The sequence below is a fragment of the Bubalus kerabau genome, chromosome 3, assembly GCF_029407905.1.
Source record: "Bubalus kerabau isolate K-KA32 ecotype Philippines breed swamp buffalo chromosome 3, PCC_UOA_SB_1v2, whole genome shotgun sequence".
In the NCBI taxonomy this organism is placed as follows: domain Eukaryota; kingdom Metazoa; phylum Chordata; class Mammalia; order Artiodactyla; family Bovidae; genus Bubalus; species Bubalus kerabau.
The window spans coordinates 34,887,526-34,905,254 of NC_073626.1; the positions used below are offsets into that span (position 1 = coordinate 34,887,526).

The 17,729-nt window shown below is 50.8% G+C and overlaps 1 protein-coding gene across 1 annotated transcript; it reads left to right on the forward strand.

Annotated features, from left to right (window-relative positions):
* Positions 1 to 1,267: 1,267 nt before the first annotated feature.
* Positions 1,268 to 17,569, forward strand: MRPS18A (mitochondrial ribosomal protein S18A). Its single transcript, XM_055571339.1, has 6 exons — positions 1,268 to 1,424; positions 9,124 to 9,155; positions 11,528 to 11,635; positions 13,981 to 14,104; positions 14,321 to 14,390; positions 17,155 to 17,569. The coding sequence occupies exons 1-6, from the start codon at positions 1,313 to 1,315 to the stop codon at positions 17,297 to 17,299; spliced, it is 591 nt and encodes a 196-aa protein (XP_055427314.1). The 5' UTR covers positions 1,268 to 1,312; the 3' UTR covers positions 17,300 to 17,569.
* The last annotated feature ends 160 nt before the right edge of the window (positions 17,570 to 17,729 follow it).

Below are 17,729 nucleotides of genomic sequence, written 5' to 3' on the forward strand. Positions count from 1 at the left end.
GCCATGATTTTAGTTTTCTGAATGTTGAGCTTTAGGCCAACTTTTTCACTCTCCTCTTTCACTTTCATCAAGAGGCTCTTTAGTTCTTCTTCACTTTCTGCCATAAGGGTGGTGTCATCTGCATATCTGAGGTTATTGATATTTCTCCCGGCAATCTTGATTCCAGCTTGTGCTTCCTCCAGCCCAGCATTTCTCATGATGTACTCTGCATATAAGTTAAATAAGCAGGGTGACAATATACAGCCCTGACGTACTCCTTTTCCTATTTGGAACCAGTCTGTTGTTCCATGTCCAGTTCTAACTGTTGCTTCCTGACCTGTGTACAGGTTTCTCAAGAGGCAGGTCAGGTGGTCTGGTATTCCCATCTCCTTCAGAATTTTCCAGTTTATTGTGATCCACACAGTTAAAGGCTTTGGCATAGTCAATAAAGCGGAAATAGACGTTTTTCTGGAACTCTCTTGTTTTTTTTATGATCCAGCGGATGTTGGCAATTTGATCTCTGGTTCCTCTGCCTTTTCTAAATCCAGCTTGAACACCTGGAAGTTCACGGTTCACGTATTGCTGAAGCCTGGCTTGGAGAATTTCAAGCATTACGTTACTTGCGTGTGAGATGAGTGCAATTGTGCGGTAGTTTGAGTATTCTTTGGCATTGCCTTTCTTTGGGATTGGAATGAAAACTGACCTTTTCCAGTCCTGTGGCCACTGCTGAGTTTTCCAAATTTGCTGTCATATTGAGTACAGCACTTTCACAGCATCATCTTTCAGGATTTGGGGCAAAAGGTCAGCGTCAAGTTACCAGAATGAAAGACCCCTTGGTGAGGGGAGCGCAGCTTGGGGACCCTGGGGCGGGGGTGGGGTGCGGTTGGGGCGCGAGTATTCTATCCTAGATCTGTGGGATACCTGATATTCCAGAATCATTGTCCTAACCATTTCAACTTCTATGGTACAGACTTAGGCGCAGCCTCAAGAAGCTGAAAATCCACATCTCACTTGTAAAGAAAAGTTTTAAAGAAATAAAGATAGTGCATGTAATTTTACAGAAGAAGTCCGCCAGGGAACGAAAGCGACCCTGGAGACTTCGAGGACTGGCAGACAGGAGCTAAAAACCTCCCCAGCCTCTCAAAATGAAGCACAGGCTTCATACATTAACTTTGCTTTGCTCAGAGCTGGAGAGGTGAGGAAATCGAAGTAACTGACAAGAGTGACGAAGCTAGACGCTCACAAGACTCACTCTTCCTGCCCACTACTGCGGCTGCGCGCGCGCCCCGTTCCGGAAGCGGAAGTGCACAAGAGGTCAGCGATAGTTTTCAAGATGGCGGCCCTCAATGTGCTGGTGTCCGGCTGTGGACGGTTTCTCAGAGGGCTGTTGACAGGCCCGATCGTGACCAGCTGGGCTAGGCCACCAGCCCGCGGGTTCAGGGAAGGTGAGTGCTGGGTCCTGGTGACCTCCAAGGGTTGAAGAGAAGAAACGAAGGCTGCTTCTTTCTGCCCTCATGCGTCCCTCCCTCCCTTTCCTTCGCGCGATTCTGAAACCTCGGAGATGTTTGCGCTCCGGGAATGCTAGTAGTTTTCTTCGGAACCCTGATGCTGTTTCCTTGATCTCTCACCCATCGTGAGTGTCCTCATGGGTGCTGGCGGGGAGTGGGGCGAGGGGGATGAAGGTCGGAGAGAAAGCCTTGCTTATTTAGGAGCAGAATAGAAACTTGTTCTAGGGTTCAGAAAAGTTTTTTGTTAAGGGCCTGGGAATGCAAGAGACATAAAAGACATGGGTTCGATCCCTGCATCGGGAAGATCCCCTGGAAGAAGGTATGACAATTCACTCCAGTACTCTTGCCTGGAGAATCCTATGGACAGAGGAGCCTGGCAGGCTACAGTCCATAGGGTTACAAACAGTCGGACACGACTGAAGCGACTTAGCACCTACGCACGCAGGCACTGGATGTTAATTCTCTATTCCATATTCTTCGAACCGCCGCCTCCTTCACTAAAGAATTATTGCGCTATCAGGGAAGGTCAGCTGGATACCCTCCCCTGGGCCTCCTTTTCCAGTTTCTCATCTGAAATGCTATAATCTGATGGCAGCTTTCACTGCCCGAACCCTTAGTCTAAGAGGTGGAAGGCAATGTGGAAAGGCCATTGAACAGCTGAAACAGGCATATCCTGGATGGTGGTTTTGCTTTTCATTTAGTCTGGAAAGGCAGCCTAACATTGAACTGAGAGCTTACTGAAGGCGAAGTGCTATACTTCAAACTGTCAAGGGGTTCCTGAGAAGTTAGGTTCTAATGAGATGATGCAATACTCTCCAATGAATACAATTTAGGTATTAGGTATTTGGGGCTTCCTCGATGGCTCAGCGGGTGAAGAATCCTGCAATGCAGGAGACACGGGTTTGATCCCCGGGTCGGAAGATTCCCTGGAGAAGGAAATAGCAACCCGCTCCAGTATTCTTGCTTGAAAAATCCTGTGCACAGAGGAGCCTGGTGGGTACAGCCCACGGGATCCTAAAAGAGATGGACATGACTTAGCGACTAAGCACATGTTCAGAGAGATTTGGTTACTGGAAACAGCAAACTGAATTGGAAGTTTTCCTGAAGGGGGTGTATCTTTAATAGGCTCATAAAAGGATGGAATCTGGCAGAAAATGGAAAGTTCTTTTCAGTACATAACCTTCCTTTGTGCACTGCTGGAAGCAGGAAAGGATAAGTGATGTGCAAAGAAGTGGTTTTGTGTGTGTGTGTGTGTGTGTGTGTGTGTTTAAGATCTGGAGTAGCATATCCTTTAACTAAAGCTGAGCTATATCCAGGGGAAAATGGTGATCATTTTACCAGGGGAAGAATAAAAGTCCAAAAAAAAAAAAAGAGCCTAACAAGGGGAGCATTGGATTTGTCTCAGAAAAAGTCTTTTGTAAGTTTTCAGTAGAATGGCAGATAAGGAACCCAGTTTGGGAAAATTAAAGAGATAATTAATGAAGAAATGGAAATAGGTGTTTGAAGAATTTAGCTATGAAGGGAAGATAGAACATTTGCTAGAAAGAAAAACAAAATCCAGGTACTGCCTCCTTAGTGTTAGATGAACTAATGCATTGATAAAGATGCCAAAGAGATCACGCTGATGGTAAAAAGGACTGGAAAGTTGTTTCATGTGTTCCTATGCTGTAAAATAGGCATATGCCCATAGCTTTTTTTTTTTTTTTTTGGCCACGCCACTTGGCTTGTGGGATCTTAGTTCCCCAACCAGGGATCAAACTTGGATTCTTTGCAGTGAAAGCACGGAGTCCTAAACACTGGGCCACCAGGGAATTCCATGCCTGTATCATTTTTGATGACATCTACCAAGTGTCAAACATTAACAACTACAATGCACATATCCATTTCTAAATTAAAAGTTGAAAACAGTTCTTTGCTATGTTCCCAGAGGATAGGCAAAAAGGAATAGTTTTGTCTTTTTAACAAAGGAGTATTTGAGATTTGAATTTTTCAGTTGGAGAGATGGCTATATGATGAGATGAATATTTCAAGTCTTCCTCACCATGAATACCTGGTAGCTTCTCTGTGTTACTGTCAGACCTAAAAGCCAAATAATTGAATTGATGTGATCTTAGTTGAAGGCATTAGCTTAGCTTATACTTTTCTTGAGAACCACCTATCTCCAAAGCCTTTAAATTAAAAACAACACCAACAACTTTCTCTTGATACTCTATCCATTATGTGTAAAGCTAAAAGAATTACACATATAGCTAATTTTGACTGGTCCTGGCTGGTATATTTGAGGAATAATATTGTATACATTTGGAAAAGACCCTGATGCTGGGAGGGATTGGGGGCAGGAAGAGAAGGGGATGACAGAGGATGAGATGGCTGGATGGCATCACCAACTCGATGGACATGAGTTTGGGTAAACTCTGGGAGTTGGTGATGGACAGGGAGGCCTGGTGTGCTGCAGTTCATGGTGTCGCAAAGAGTTGGACTCTACTGAGCGACTGAACTGAACTGATTGTATATATAGAATTTAAAGTCACAAAGAGGGAGCTGGCGTCTTGCTGAAAACATTCAAGCATTTCTACTTTTCTGATACGATAGTACTCTAATTTTAGTCAGAGTTCGTGGGCACTCAGCACTACTGCTCCTGCCTGTAGAAGCTCTCTGTATGAAGCAGTGATTCTCAGTCAAGGGCAGTTTGTTCTCTCAGGAACACTTGGCAATATCCAGAGACATTTTTGGTCGTCACAGCTGGTGCTCCTGATGTGTGGTGGTAGAAGCCAGGGATGCTGCTAAGCATCTTCCTGTGCACAGGACAGCCCCCCACAACAAAGAACCACCTGGCCTGAAATACCAGTCCTGCTGCTGTTGTGAAAGCTTGGTCTGATCTTTGACCAGAAGGACATACAGAACCAAAAAAGATGATTATGGAAGAAGCAGGACTTAAGGGAAGGCAAAAAATGGAAATAGTGGTTTACTAGGTGCCTGCTGCAAGCACTCTGCTAGGTTTTCCACATACACTTTTCAGTCTTCTCAACAACCTTTAAAGGTGGTTATTTCTGGCATTTTTACAAATGAAGAAATCTGGTCCAGAGGTGTTCAGTAGCTGTGCCCAGCATCACACAGCTAGTAAGTGCTGGAGTCAGAAGTAGGGCCAGCAATCTTCCCTCTCCACCAGTGACACCACCTTGGGACTCCACAGCAGGGCTTCCCGGTAGCTCCCTCCTTCCCTAAAAGCTGTTATCAGTTAACTTGCTGGAGTTAATTTCATGATTGACACCGTGAGACCTAGCAGAGATAAGACCTTGTTCCTGCCTTGTCACTCTTAGAGCCCTTGTGAAGGAAAGCGTTTAAAACAAGAGTAATAAACACATATGCCTTTCTAAATGAACAGTAATGATCTGGCAGATCCTCAGAGCAGAGTGTGTTGAAAGAAGTAAAAGCTGAAGGGAATGTTTTTCTTCTTTTCCAGTTAGCTAAGGGAGCTTTCTGGAGGACCTAGCATTTCAGAAAAGGATGTGCCTTGCAGGATGGACAGCCCTGTAACTAAAAGCTTTGAGATAGAAGTGAGCAAGTTGGGGGCTTTAAAGAATTCAAAAGACATGGTCCAGAGTAACCTGCTAGGAGAAAGATTTTTGTGTAGCAGTGAGACTCCTCCTTTGAAGGATAGTGCAGAGGGAAGTTCCCTCAGGTCCAAGGGAAAAGGAAAGGGTAGGTGGTGAGAGAATCAGAAAACCTTTGTGGCAGAGTTAAAGATGAGCAGAAGGGAGCAGTGCTTGAGGGAGGAAGAGGTTTGAGAAAAGCAGTGAATGACCACACTTGCTAGCGTGCTGTGTAAGATTGTTGGTGCTGCCCTGTAGCCACCTTGCCATTCAGTTACTCCATCCCTTCGTGTTCTGCTTGGGACTTGCTTTCCATGGAGCCTTTCCAAGAAGGATGTCGGTCCTCTGGGCACTTCCTGCAGCAGTTCCCTCCAGCCCTTGTCATTCATCTCCCCTCACTTCCTTCTTTACTTAACAGGTGGGCCTTTATCCCGCCGCAGTTCTCTCTGTCTGTCTGTGTGGCCATCGAGGTCTTTTTGCCTCACTGCAATCTCACCCACCGTGATGCTGTTTGCTCTAGACTTACAATTCAGTTATCTTGGACTCCATCCTAGGCGAGTATTTACTGAAGTACTCAAAGGACCTCTTTATGAGGCATGGACTTTATTAGAGTGAAGTTCCCATGCTTGGTTTAGTTCTCTTTTCTCCTTTAGGGCAAAGCCTGTGTCTCCTCTTAGAGGGGAGCTCTCCACGGTGGGTGGAGCCCAGTCGTACACTCCACGGTTGCTCAGCAAATGCCTTGCCTCCTGTGGCACAGATTATTTGATGTGTAAGATCTTGGCCCTTTATCTTGGTTTAGAAAACTGCTTCTTTAGTTTACTTAATCCAGCCAGATCTCAGAACACAAGGGCAATTCCATCTTTTTCTAAACAAGTTTTCAATCAGTGACTAATGGTCTCCTGTTAGTCCAGCTTTTCTTAACCACCCCCACTTCTCTTGAATGGAGAGGAGGCCAGGGACAAAATGAATCTCAGGTTTTGTTTGGTTTTGACATGTTTTTGTATGCATGCTGAAAAGCAATACTGTTTTGATTCCTATCTCTGTTTTGAGAGGCCTGAAATCTACTAGGGCTTCAGGCTCCAGTGGGCCCTCAGCCCCTGCACTGAGATACTGCCTTGATCAGTCTCAGTTCCATATGAGTTCTCAAGTCATTCCTCCTCGTTTGACAAATCTTGTCTCTATGAGATAAGCATCTGCCTATTGTTTTACCCGCTAACTTATAGTGAGATGATTCACTGGCTCAGAGTTGCTGTGTGGGGAGCTTATGAATAGTGGAGCTTGCCATGGACTTTGATCTCTCTTCCAGGGGCCAGTGGGATGACTTCAGGGTTTGGTTCTTTGCCGGGAGTGATGTGTGTTTTGCTCGACTTATTTACCTCATGGTTAGGACCCAAGTGCCTCCACGGAGAGGGGAAGCACATGTTGGTCCGCTTCACTTCAGGGCGCTAATCTCACGCCGACTCAAGTGATTCCGGAGTAGGTCTCCTTTTGTTTCCTATCGGGATTCGTAAAAACCTGTGCTGCCCCCCTCACCTGCCGTTGCTCAGACTGGGTCACCCTCCGTCCCTCTTCCAACTTGGTTTTTGCAGATTTGCAAAGTTTCCTGGGTGCCCAGCTGGGCTAGGGCTCGGCCCTCCTGCCCCGATGCTCTTGTAAGCTGACGCAGCGCAGTGACCATCCCCCTGCAGGCGTGCTGGCCTCCAGACTGAGTACCAGGTTGAGTCTCACCCACATCCCGTTTAGGCTGGCCTCTTGGGAACAAGTAGATCCGTGCGTGGGGTCACGCATTTTCTCTTAGGGAGAGCTTAGTTTGTCTTTGAGTTGATTAGTAACTGTAGCGTTCTCTGGAGAAAGCCTCGGGGCCTTTCTGGCCACTTGTCACTCCCTTGTGTGTGTGGAGTCGCAATTGAGGGGCTCTCAGATTGGCTGTTTGGAGTAATGGGTCTTTATGAATGGCCGTGCCCAGAAAACGAATGGGGGATAGTTCCAGGCAGTCTGGGTCCAATTTGGTGTCAGTCACAGAGCTCAGTGATCACAGATGCTGCTGTGGGCCTCCGGGTGGGTTCGAGTTGCCTCACTTTTTTTCCCTTAGCCTCTCTGTTTTTACTGCATATTTTTTATTGCAAAAGAAGTACATGTTTATTTTAGAAACTTTAGAAAATCACCTCCTGCCACCACTGAGGGAAAACCAGTCTTACCATTTAGCTACATAGCTGCAGGGGTCTGTGAGCTTCCTGTAATCCATGTCTAATTGTGTGTACACCGAGGGACATGTTTCTAGGGCGAGGTCCGTAACTTTCATTAGATTCACAAAGTTAACCTTAGGTTCTTTCTAATCTGTACTGCTTCTTTCCTTGACCAGAGCTGAGTAGAACTAATTGTGGTAGCCAAGCTGCTGTTAAAATATGATTTTAGCATTTGGGGAGACAATTTGCAGCCTAGCTATAGCTGTGTGCACTCACATTTTCTCTTACAGTAATTAGCAGTCAGAAGGGCATCACAACCAGCGTTTTGCTCCCTAGCATTTATGGAGCATCTGCAGCGTGCCAGCTCCTGTGCTAAAAGCCACGGCTTCTCTCTTCCTGAAGAAACTGGGCGACCGTGGGAGAATCTCCAAGAACCTTCTGTTTGATTTTATTTGCCAAATGTGGGTTATGAGCTTTGTTCTCCCTTAGGATATTGTTGAAGTTGTCTTTCTGCATCCTGGTTAAATAAGAGGATATAAGTACAGCCTGACATGCATGCAATGAAATTGTTTTGCCCTTGAGTTCTTTTCTGATTGCCTCACTCCTAAATAGGCGAAGAGCTGAGGGAATCCCTCTCAGGATGACTCTGCAGTCCTCTTTTTGAAAGTCTGCCCGGACCCCAACCCTGTACCTGCAGGCCCTTCGTTCCTGTCACTCTTCCCTCTCCAGTGTGGATAACAAAATGCATCCCTGCAGGGAGGAGAGATAGCTGCCTTTGTACAGGTTTTTAACACAAGGCTCTCAAGATGTTCTCAGAGTGAATTGATCTCATTATTACCCATTGTGGGGCCCCTGGGTACTGCATCTTAGATTCAGACTGGTCAGGGTCAGGAACCACATTTGTCTGGTTTCTCTTCATGAGAGAACACATACAATGGGTACTTTTGAAGGTCTTTTTATGGCCTCTGTCCACCCCCAACCCCTCAGCTCTTAAGCCACGATTGCTAGCCACAGTAGGGCAAGATCTTGCCAAGTACCTTGGATGGAACCAAGATAAATCTTGGCTTAGAAAGGCAGAAACAGTGGGAAGACTCTTAATCTCAGAGAGGTGATATGATATGGGCATCTGGATTTGCCCCCCACCCAGCCTGCAGGAAAAGTGAGAGTGCAAGTCGCTCAGTCGTGTCTGACTCTTTGTGACCCCATGGACTATACAGTCCATAGAATTCTCCAGGTCAGAATGCTAGAGTGGGTAGCCTTTCCCTTCTCCAGGAGATCTTCCCAACCCAGGGATCGAACCCAGGTCTCCCACCTTGCAGGCGGATTCTTTACCAGCTGAGCCACCAGGGAAGCCCAAGAATACTGGAGTGGGTAGCCTATCCCTCCTCCAGCAGATCTTCCCAACCCAGGAATCAAATTGGGGTCTCCTGCTTTGCAGAAGCCCCTACGTTACGGGCTTCCCCAGTGGCTCAGCAGTAAAGAATCTGCCTGCAGTGCAGGAGCCACAGGAGACATGGGTTCAGTCCCTGCGTCGGGAAGATCCCCTGGAGGAGAAATGGCAACCCACTCCAGTATTCTTGCTTGGAGAATCCCCATGGACAGAGGAGCCTGGTGGGCAACAGTCCATGGGGCTACAAAGAGTCGGACACGACTGAAGCGACTTAGCACTGCTGCACACAGCCTGCAGGGCACAGAGCTGGGCCCTGGGCAGCAAATCCTGCACGCTTCCGAGTGAGGGCCGTGGGAGGTGCAGACAAAGCGCTTCATCTTCCTTCGTGTGTAAGGTTTGAGCTATTATTTAAAACTCCCTGTTCCTTATTAAATGGCTGACCTAATTTTTCCCCTTTATCTCTATAGTGGTGGAGATCCAAGAAGGGAAGATGACTATAGTAAGTATTGTCGAGCTGGCCACTTCTAATCTCTGTACCACTTGGAGCTGCCCGGCTGCTCCTCTGAGAGAGGGTAGGAGCCCCAGCTGGACTGGCTTCAGGATCTGCTCCCTCTGTGACCATAAATCCCACATCTACTATTTTCAACCTGTGTGCGAGAGTGTGGTTAATCAGGAATAGTCGCTGTGTTGGACTGAAGCGTCTGTTACTTGATTAGAGTGGCCTTTTGTATGACACGGGCTCAGAAGTATTTGCTGCTGTGTTTTTTGGCGGGCGATGAGTCAGTTTTCCAAAGGGGAAACTAAGGCAATGGCAAGGCTAGAGAGTTGACCCCAGGCCAGGAGCCTGGATCTGTCTCTTTCCTTTCTGCCTAGAATGACTAAGCTACACCTTGAGTGAGGCAGTGCGAAGGGGACACTTTCTGGGCCCTGGGCTCATAGCTGGCGCCCCGGCTCATCTGGTGGTGAGAAAGCTAGACGGCTTTTCACTCCCTCTACTCCACCCCCAACCCCCACCCTCACTGGGCCCATCTCACCTCCCTTCCTCAGGGAGTCATGGGGCCTAGATTATCCTATAATCCCTAAAAGACAACGTTGTTTTCACATGGCCTTCTGTGCCTCCCAGGAAATCCTCAACCACTCCACAGAGTTCCCAGAAGCCTCTGTGGCTTCCATGTCAACCAGGGATTTAACCCTCTGGCAGCTAGCCACGCACGGCCCTCCCCAAGGCCTTCTTATCCCCAGGACAAGCCCTTAGGGTTCCCTCTTTGGGTCTTCCCCAGAAGGCTCCCCCTCAATCTTTGTACTTGAGGTTAAGACCTCAAGGCAGTTCTTTCTAGGGACTCCCATCCCTTTAAGAATAGTTCCCTTATCCCAAACTGAAACAAGCATTCACCCTGTAAACTCCATGCTGGTAGAGAGAAACTCATTGGGTTTCTGTGTGTGCAGAGTGTTCTTCCTGTGGGGCATGAATTTGCTATTTGTGGAACGAACTCAGAGGCATGTGGTCCCATGAGAGCCCTTGGGGAGGGAGCCTAGCCATGCCTGGAGAGGCAGTGCCATGGCTGACTTTGGGTATTACTCATTGTCCAGAGTCTCACTTCTTCATCAGTAAAATAAGATCATGAATCTGCCCTCACTAGGCTGTGGAGTTAAATGAGATGATCCATGTGGACCATTATCAGCACAGAGCCAGGCCTGTAGTGAGGAGTGTGTAAATGTTAGGTCTCCCCGCCCAGGCCCACTTTGACCCCCTCCCAAGACCTTCCATACACCTGCCCATTTTCCCAAGCTCTTGGCTCCATTTCTGGCATCGCTGGGGTGGCATTGCCGGAAAGGCGGTAGTAACAGCACCCTGCGCAGCCAGCTCCTTTGCCTTTTGCCACTTCTCCCCTGGGAGAGTTGCTTCCCTCCCAAAGCCTCTCAGACCTGGCCCAGCCTCACTCTCATAATCCGTGGCCTCAATCAGCAAGGCTGTCTAACCTCCCCCTCCTGCAATTGGAGCTGACGCCCAGGTCACTGGTTTATTGCGCTTAGTCTCTCCAAGGCTGTGTCACAGGACACAGCAGCCATGGCGGAGGTCACTTCATACCTGGCCCAAGTGGGGTGTGAAAGGTGGCATCCAGAGTGCTGAGAGGAGGCAGCCAGGGGACTGTGTCCCCCGCTGTGCGCTCTTGGAGGAGGAGGGCCGTGCACACAGTTGTCTGCTCGTATAGGCCTAGAGCAGCTTTCTTGGCCCAGCACTGCTGGTGTTTTAGATGCTGGCTCTCTGCTGTGGGGGCCTGGCCTGTCTGTCATAGGGTGCTTATCAGCAGCTTCCCTGCTAGGCTCTAGGGACCCACCCCCGTGGCGACGATCAGAATTGTTTCATTGTCTGGTGTCCCCTGGGAGGCCTGGTTGAGAACCACTGGCGTAGACTTACCTCTGTTAGAGCTGGAAACTGCAGTTTCTGCTAAGAAGGATATGCGGGATAAGGGGTGAGACTTCCTCTGGACTCTACATCCCTGTGCAGTTTGAAACTTTTTACCATGTGCCTGGATTGCTTTTTCCCAAAGCAGGGGGAGGGAAGCATAAAGTTCTGGAGATTTTGTCTTTTTGAGGATGGAAAGCTAGCATTCAGCAGATACAACACACCTCTTCTCTTGCCACAGCATTAAGTTCAGTTTCTATTACCCTCGCAGGTCACCACGCCCAGCTCTGTGGCCACCTGAGACCCAGTGTCAAGCAGCTGTGTTCAGGCAGAGAGGCCCATTAGTTGCTGCCCCGAGGCCTCTAGAGAGGAAGCCTCACCAGCTTTTGGGGGTTCCTCAAAGATCGGGGTCTCCACTCATCATCAACTCTCCCCCTAATCAGCTCTCTTTCTCTGCCTCCTAGATTGAAGGCCGAATCACAGGGACTCCCAAGGAAAGTCCAAATCCTCCCAACCCCTCCGGCCAATGCCCCATCTGCCGCTGGAACCTGAAGCACAAGTATAGCTATGAGGTGAGTCTGTGCATCTCGGAGCTCCCATTCCCCGTGGGCTTAACAAGCGTCTCATGGAGCCACCAAGACAGAAGCATTGTGTCCAGCAGCTCTCAAAGCAGGCCATACATGAATCCCAGGGGAGCTTTAAAAATGCTCAGACCCCACGCCTAGATGATTCCACTGACTTGGGATGGAGCCCGGCCATCATTATTTTTTAAAGCTCCCCAGGTGATTCTAATGTGCCACCAGGGTGGAGAGTCCCTGACTCAGTTCCTGGTCTGGTTGCAGGCAGCTCAGACCACCAGGGCCCTGGAGCCCAGTCTCGTAGGGCTGTGTTCCCAAGAGATAGAATCAGAGTCTGGGTTTGGTTTTCCTCCTTGTGTAATGAGGGCGTGTCTTGAGAGCCCTCACTGTGATCTGGGGACACTTCACTCTCTTCCCACTGGAGCTACAGGGGCCCCTGTTTGCTGTAGCTCTCCTAGAGCTGTTGTTTCACGGAGAGATGATGAGGGCAAACAACGGTAGGGGCATAATTCACTTTGTTTCCACAATATCCCGGTGAAGTAGGTACTGTTTTCATCCTTGTTTTACAGAGGAGGCAATTTGAGGCATGGCAAAGTTAATGCACCAGCCTCAGATCACACAGCTAGAAAGTAGCAGAGCTGGGATGCATTCTGGGGTATGAAACCCAGGCAGAGCCGCCAGTCCCAGCTGCTATTCTGCGTCATGTCTGGAGATGGGGCAGGCCTGGGGGATGGACACAGCCCTGGAGAAATACATACTTGTCCTTCAGAGTTCTGCCGGTGACATTAAGCACCCTATTTTTAGGTTTCAGGTGATTCAGGCTTTGGGCCAGTTTGACCTGTACGTTGTCCCTGTGCCCCTCTGTGGAATGGGATGACTAAGGGCAGAGATCCCAGTCAGGTGGTGAGAGCAGGAAAGGCCACATGCCCATGGGATCTGAACAGAACAACCCAACTAATCTCCTGGGCTGGGAGCCTTGGCCTCACGCCACCCCAGGGTGGGGGGGTGGAGGTGTTCTTTCACCCTGTCCCCCCCCTTTTGCTGATGGCCACTTGGAGCAGCAGGGAACTTGCAGGCCACAGGCAGCGCTCTCAGCTTCTTTGACATGGAAGTTTGTAGGGTCCTGGCCATACCTAGAATCCCAGCTGTGAATGGGGAGGGGAACCCACACCTGCCTGACCACTGCGGGGTACTCTTCCTACCAGCCGTTTCCAGGAAATGGACTTGGCTCTGTTTATGAAGCAGAAGAAATCCAATCCCCTCCAAGGTAAAGGCTGGAGAAGTTGTTTTCCTTTTCACCCCTTTCTGCTCAGGACAGCGCCACTCTGCGCTGCAGAGAGCTGTCAGCCTCCTTGGCAGCCTGCAGTGGGGGCAGCGCTGGGGCTGTGAGCCCCGTGTATTATCCCCAGATAATCCAGTCCAAGTTCTTTTCATCAGATTCTGAGGATTACAGGGGTGGGAATTGGGGGCCTGGGTCCCCCAGGAGCTGACCAGTGATTAAAGCAAATCTACAGTTATACAGCGAGGCGCCTGCCAGGGCAGCGAATCCGTGTGAGGACCAGGACTGTGGAGACAGGCATGTCAGGCCCCTGGGGGTGGTGTGGGAGACTTTTTCTTTAACCCTTGCCATCCTGTGAGAGTTGGGAGTGGACTTGGTCTCTCTGGATGCTGGCTTTGTTTGTCATTATTTCCTTGACTCATCCAAAGCAGTCTGATGGTTCAAAGGAAGCCCAGGAATCCATTCACATCTGGGCACAGGGGGCGTAGAAGATGTGGGATTTAACTTTACAACTTGACCTCATCCTCCTCAGCTTATTGCTGCCTGGCGCTTCGTTCAGAGGGCATGGCAGAAGGTGGAGGGGCTCTCTACATGTCTTCTGGGCTGTGGTGTGTAGCCTGTCATATGTAGACTTTGGGGGCGGAAATGGTACAGGTCTTCCCTCCTGTGTGTAAATACATAACATACCCCCTACGTCACCCAAAGAGATAACATCACCAGGAGAGATACTGTGGGTGCATGATAGCTTATTAACCTTGAAAAGTTCCCCTTCTCTCACCAAGTCTGTCGGAAGACTGTCTCAGAGGAGCTGAGAACTCTTGGGGTTGGTAATGGGGCCAGGAAATCTTGCTAAGTTGGGACTGAACTTGTTGCAGTGGAGGCAGCGGGCCTGAGTGCAGAGCTCTGTGTGGAGGGAATGGTCTCAGGTCGCTTCTCAGGGTGGCGTCAGCCCCTTACAATGCCAGCTACAGCAGCCTACCCTGCAGGCCACTTGGCCCTGGCTCCCTGGCAGCCGGCACCCATCCACACGATCCTCCTCTCCTGTTTCCGTTTCCACTAGGATGTTCTGTTGCTCAGTCAGTTCATCCGGCCACATGGGGGCATGCTGCCCCGGAGCATCACTGGGCTGTGCCAGGAAGAGCACCGCAAGATAGAGGAGTGTGTGAAGATGGCCCACCGAGCAGGTAAAGGGCCCTCGGGCAGAGGGGGCAGGGGGCTGTGGGCACCATTACACCTTCCACACCTCCGGGCCCCTCCTGAAAGGACAGTGTGTGTCCAGAGACTGCATTATACTCGCCCCCTAGTGCCAGCCTCCTACCCCCTTGGGCTTTCTGTTCAGTCCCCAGAGCTGCAGAGGGAGTGCAGAGACCATCGTCTTAAATGCTTTTCCCTCCATTCAGGTCTGCTCCCAAATCACAGGCCCAAGCTTCCTGAAGGATTTGTTCCAAAGACCAGACCGCGACTCAACAGGTACACAGACCTGGGCTGGGGAGGCCAGCTCCTGGAGCTCATCCTGCAGCTCAGGAAAGCTGGAGCACTCCGTCCCTTCCAGCCTGAACGCCACCCCGCCACCCCATCAGTCCCACCACTGTGCACGCCTCTGTTACTCTCCCTCTGCCGGCCTCAGCGTCTTTCCTTGTCCCTTCCCAGCAGGGCACTTAGCCCATGGGTAACAAGGGTAAGAAGATCTGCTGGTTGGGCATTAGAATGTGCTAATCCTCTGTTTATGACATCATACTGGGTTGCTATGGGAATGTCAGAGCAGTTCTACAAACTTTCAGTAATAGCACTGGGGTTATTAAAGGGCAAAATGAGACTTTAGAAATAGAAATGGGAGGGCTCTCCGGGGTAGGGCCACCGTATAGAGCTATCAGATCATATACTGTAAAACTTGAAGGCAGCATCCATATAGACTAGATTGTGAATGTTCTCCCTAGAGTTGTACAGTTAACAATCTGCTCAGCTGCGTATGGCATCCCATGAGATCCTGAGGTTTTATGGAACAGGAGAGAAAGGCCTTTAGATCCTAGAATCAATCAATCTGCCTTTCAGCCTGAGCAGGGTGGCCCCCTCTGGTGTAGGAACAGGTTCCTGTCTAACACTCAAACAGCTGTCTCTGACACTACCACACTACATACTCGTAGAACTACAGTACTCTCTTATTGAGAGTAGATCCAGGTCTGTAAAATTGATGTTGGTGTTCCTTGTTCCCTCCCATCAATGGCCCCTCCTTCAGCCTGTCCTAATGTCACTAGAACTGCACTCTTTGGGTAGAGCAAAGCAAGATTCCCCCACTCCCAGCAAACCTCTTAGGCTGACCCCCAACAGAACCGAGGAATGGAGGATGGAAGGCCAGGCAGATACCAGCTCTAGATTGCTGGGCTGGGGGTGCAGGGCCAGAGCTGGGTCTTCACTGACTCCCTGCCAGCACCCTGGCCCCTTGCCCATCTCCACCTGCACCTCCTGCGCTGCCAGCTGGGCCATCTGCCAGCAGCCCTGGGGGAACAGGACATACTGACTTCCTCTTGTCTTTCTATGCTGTGGACCGTTTGGGAGTTGAGCACACCCCCACTCCAGCGTGTTAAGAAACAGCAGCAGGCTTGAGGACACAATCCATCCTGCCCTCAGCCTCTGAAGCAAAGCCAGGCTCCCTCCCGTATATCCGGTGTCCATCATCGTGATGCAGGATTGATGGCTTGTGGGGGCTCATGGGGTTGCAAAAGGCCCTCCTGGGGAGGAGAGGGAGTCCTGGCTACAACTAGGGACTTGACGATTGTCAAGCTGTGCCATCTCCTTCCCTGCCCCTTCCAGAGAGGTAGGAGGAAGGAGCTCAATTAGCAGGGAGCCTTGGTTCTTAGAGCTGGAGTGGTCCCAGAGAGCTGACCGGAGGCCAGCCCCTCCACAGCAGCTGCCTGCTCCTTGTGGCACAGGCATCAGGCCCAGGGCCAGCCGAAGCCCAGCTTCCCAGGGTCTCTCCAGGGTGGGAGGGACAGGGTGGGCGGAGGGGTGCAATAGGGCAGCAACTCTGGAGAGCCTGGTGTGCCTCAGGATCTTCAATCCCAAGGAGCCTGCTTCCATATCCCACCTCTTCACCCACCCACTCTGAACCCAGGGAGACACCAGCATAGGACCCTGCCAGGTCCCAGCACCACCAGCCACAGCAGAGGCGGCTCTGGGGCCAGTTCACGGCACAGAGACCTCGCTGCTGGGGGCTGACAGCCACCCAGTGGTCGGTGGAAGCCCTTGCCTGCCCACCTCGCACGTGGCGTGTAGCCCTACAGCTTTCCCTTCCTCTCAGAGCTCAGGAAATAGAGGTCCAGGGGAGCTCAGTTGAAATGTATACATTAGCAGTCACTTTTTCACTCCTTTTTTTTTTTTTTAACTTTTTCACTCTTATCTAAAAATTTTCAGCCATGGTTATTCATTTTTTTAATTAAAACTTCTCAGGGGAGGGTCTCTAGAGGCACTGGGTTGAGCCCTAACCTAGTGTGGAAGCAGGGGAGGATCCTGGTCTTTGCCGAGGCTGAGCTTTCAGGACGAAGGGTGGGCCTCTGGATAGGATCCAAATTTTGTTCTGAACAGAGTAAACCCCAGTCTTAGCCGGCATGAGCCACTCTTCCCGGAACTGTCAGGGCCCTGCCATCCCCAAAGGAGGCCAAAGGACTATGGGCGGCAGCCATCTTTCCCCATCCCCGCTCGTATTACATGAACCTTCCTGGGCTATGTCTGCACCCACGGGCCCTCACCCTTGGCTCCCATCATGGCCTGCTTGAGGGTCAGGGGTCAGGGGTCCTCCGCCAGTTGTGGCTGCCCAGGCTTGTTCCCTGAGGGCTGGGGTGGCGGAGTGAGCCAAGTGGGGGAGAGGGAGGGATTCCTCCAAGTCCTTACATCAGCCTCTCCTCTCCCGACTGGGCCAGAGAGGGCCGATCTGCTCTCTGAGTAGCCTCTTCCTCTGCCTCCTCCCCCAGCAGATACACACGCACACACACTGGCAACTCATAAAGACAGGCGAGCACGTGGCCACACACGCATGCGGCTGCCAGAGCCCAGCCCATCTGTGTACAGCACACTGGGCAGTTGCTCCCAGGAAAAGCCCCTTCTCCTCAAGAAAGGAAAGCTGGTGAAAGTGTTTGGTTGACCAAGTGCAGCTTCAGCCCGAGGGGCCTGTGCCCATGGTCTCTGCCGCATCCTGGGCTACCAGCCCTCATGGCTGCCTCCCATCCTCCCCCCACAGATACCTGACCCGCTGGTCTCCTCGCTCCGTCAAGCCCATCTACAACAAAGGCCACCGCTGGAACAAGGTGCGCATGGCTGTGGGGTCCCCCCTCCTGAAGGACAACGTCTCCTACACGGGCAGGCCTTTGGTGCTGTATCACTGACTGAGAGCAGGGCGTCCTGAGAGCCTGAGCTTGTCCTACACTCCCACCCCATCCCACCAGGGCGGCCTGGCTCCTCCAGTGCAGATGGCATGGGGGGTGGCAGGTCTCCTCCAGTGCCCAGGACCTGCACCACCACGGTGCTGGGAGCTGGGGGCAGCTGGGGCAGGCGACCCTGCGCAGCTGCAGTGGTCTCATGACTGGCCTGGGCTCAGGGCTGGAGCACTGGCCCTTTGTCCAAAGGAATATTATAAACCAGGCTTGTGCTCCCCCGCTGGGTGTGTGCTCGCTGCTTGGGGAGCGTGGGGGGCTCAGCCCGTTTCTGGCCAGTCACTGGGCTCTGGTGGTGGGCCACGTGGGCGCACCGAGCGGAGCTCACGGCCACACAGGTTCCCTTCCTCTCTGTTGACAGCCGTTGGCTTTTCGTTAGGCT

Excerpts from the sequence above, each read along its gene's own strand:
- MRPS18A (XM_055571339.1), top strand. The coding sequence starts at position 1,313 with ATGGCGGCCCTCAATGTGCTGGTGTCCGGCTGTGGACGGTTTCTCAGA. Across the intron at positions 1,425-9,123 it reads AGCCCGCGGGTTCAGGGAAG|TGGTGGAGATCCAAGAAGGG; the intron begins GTGAGTGCTGGG and ends TTATCTCTATAG. Across the intron at positions 9,156-11,527 it reads AAGAAGGGAAGATGACTATA|ATTGAAGGCCGAATCACAGG; the intron begins GTAAGTATTGTC and ends TCTGCCTCCTAG.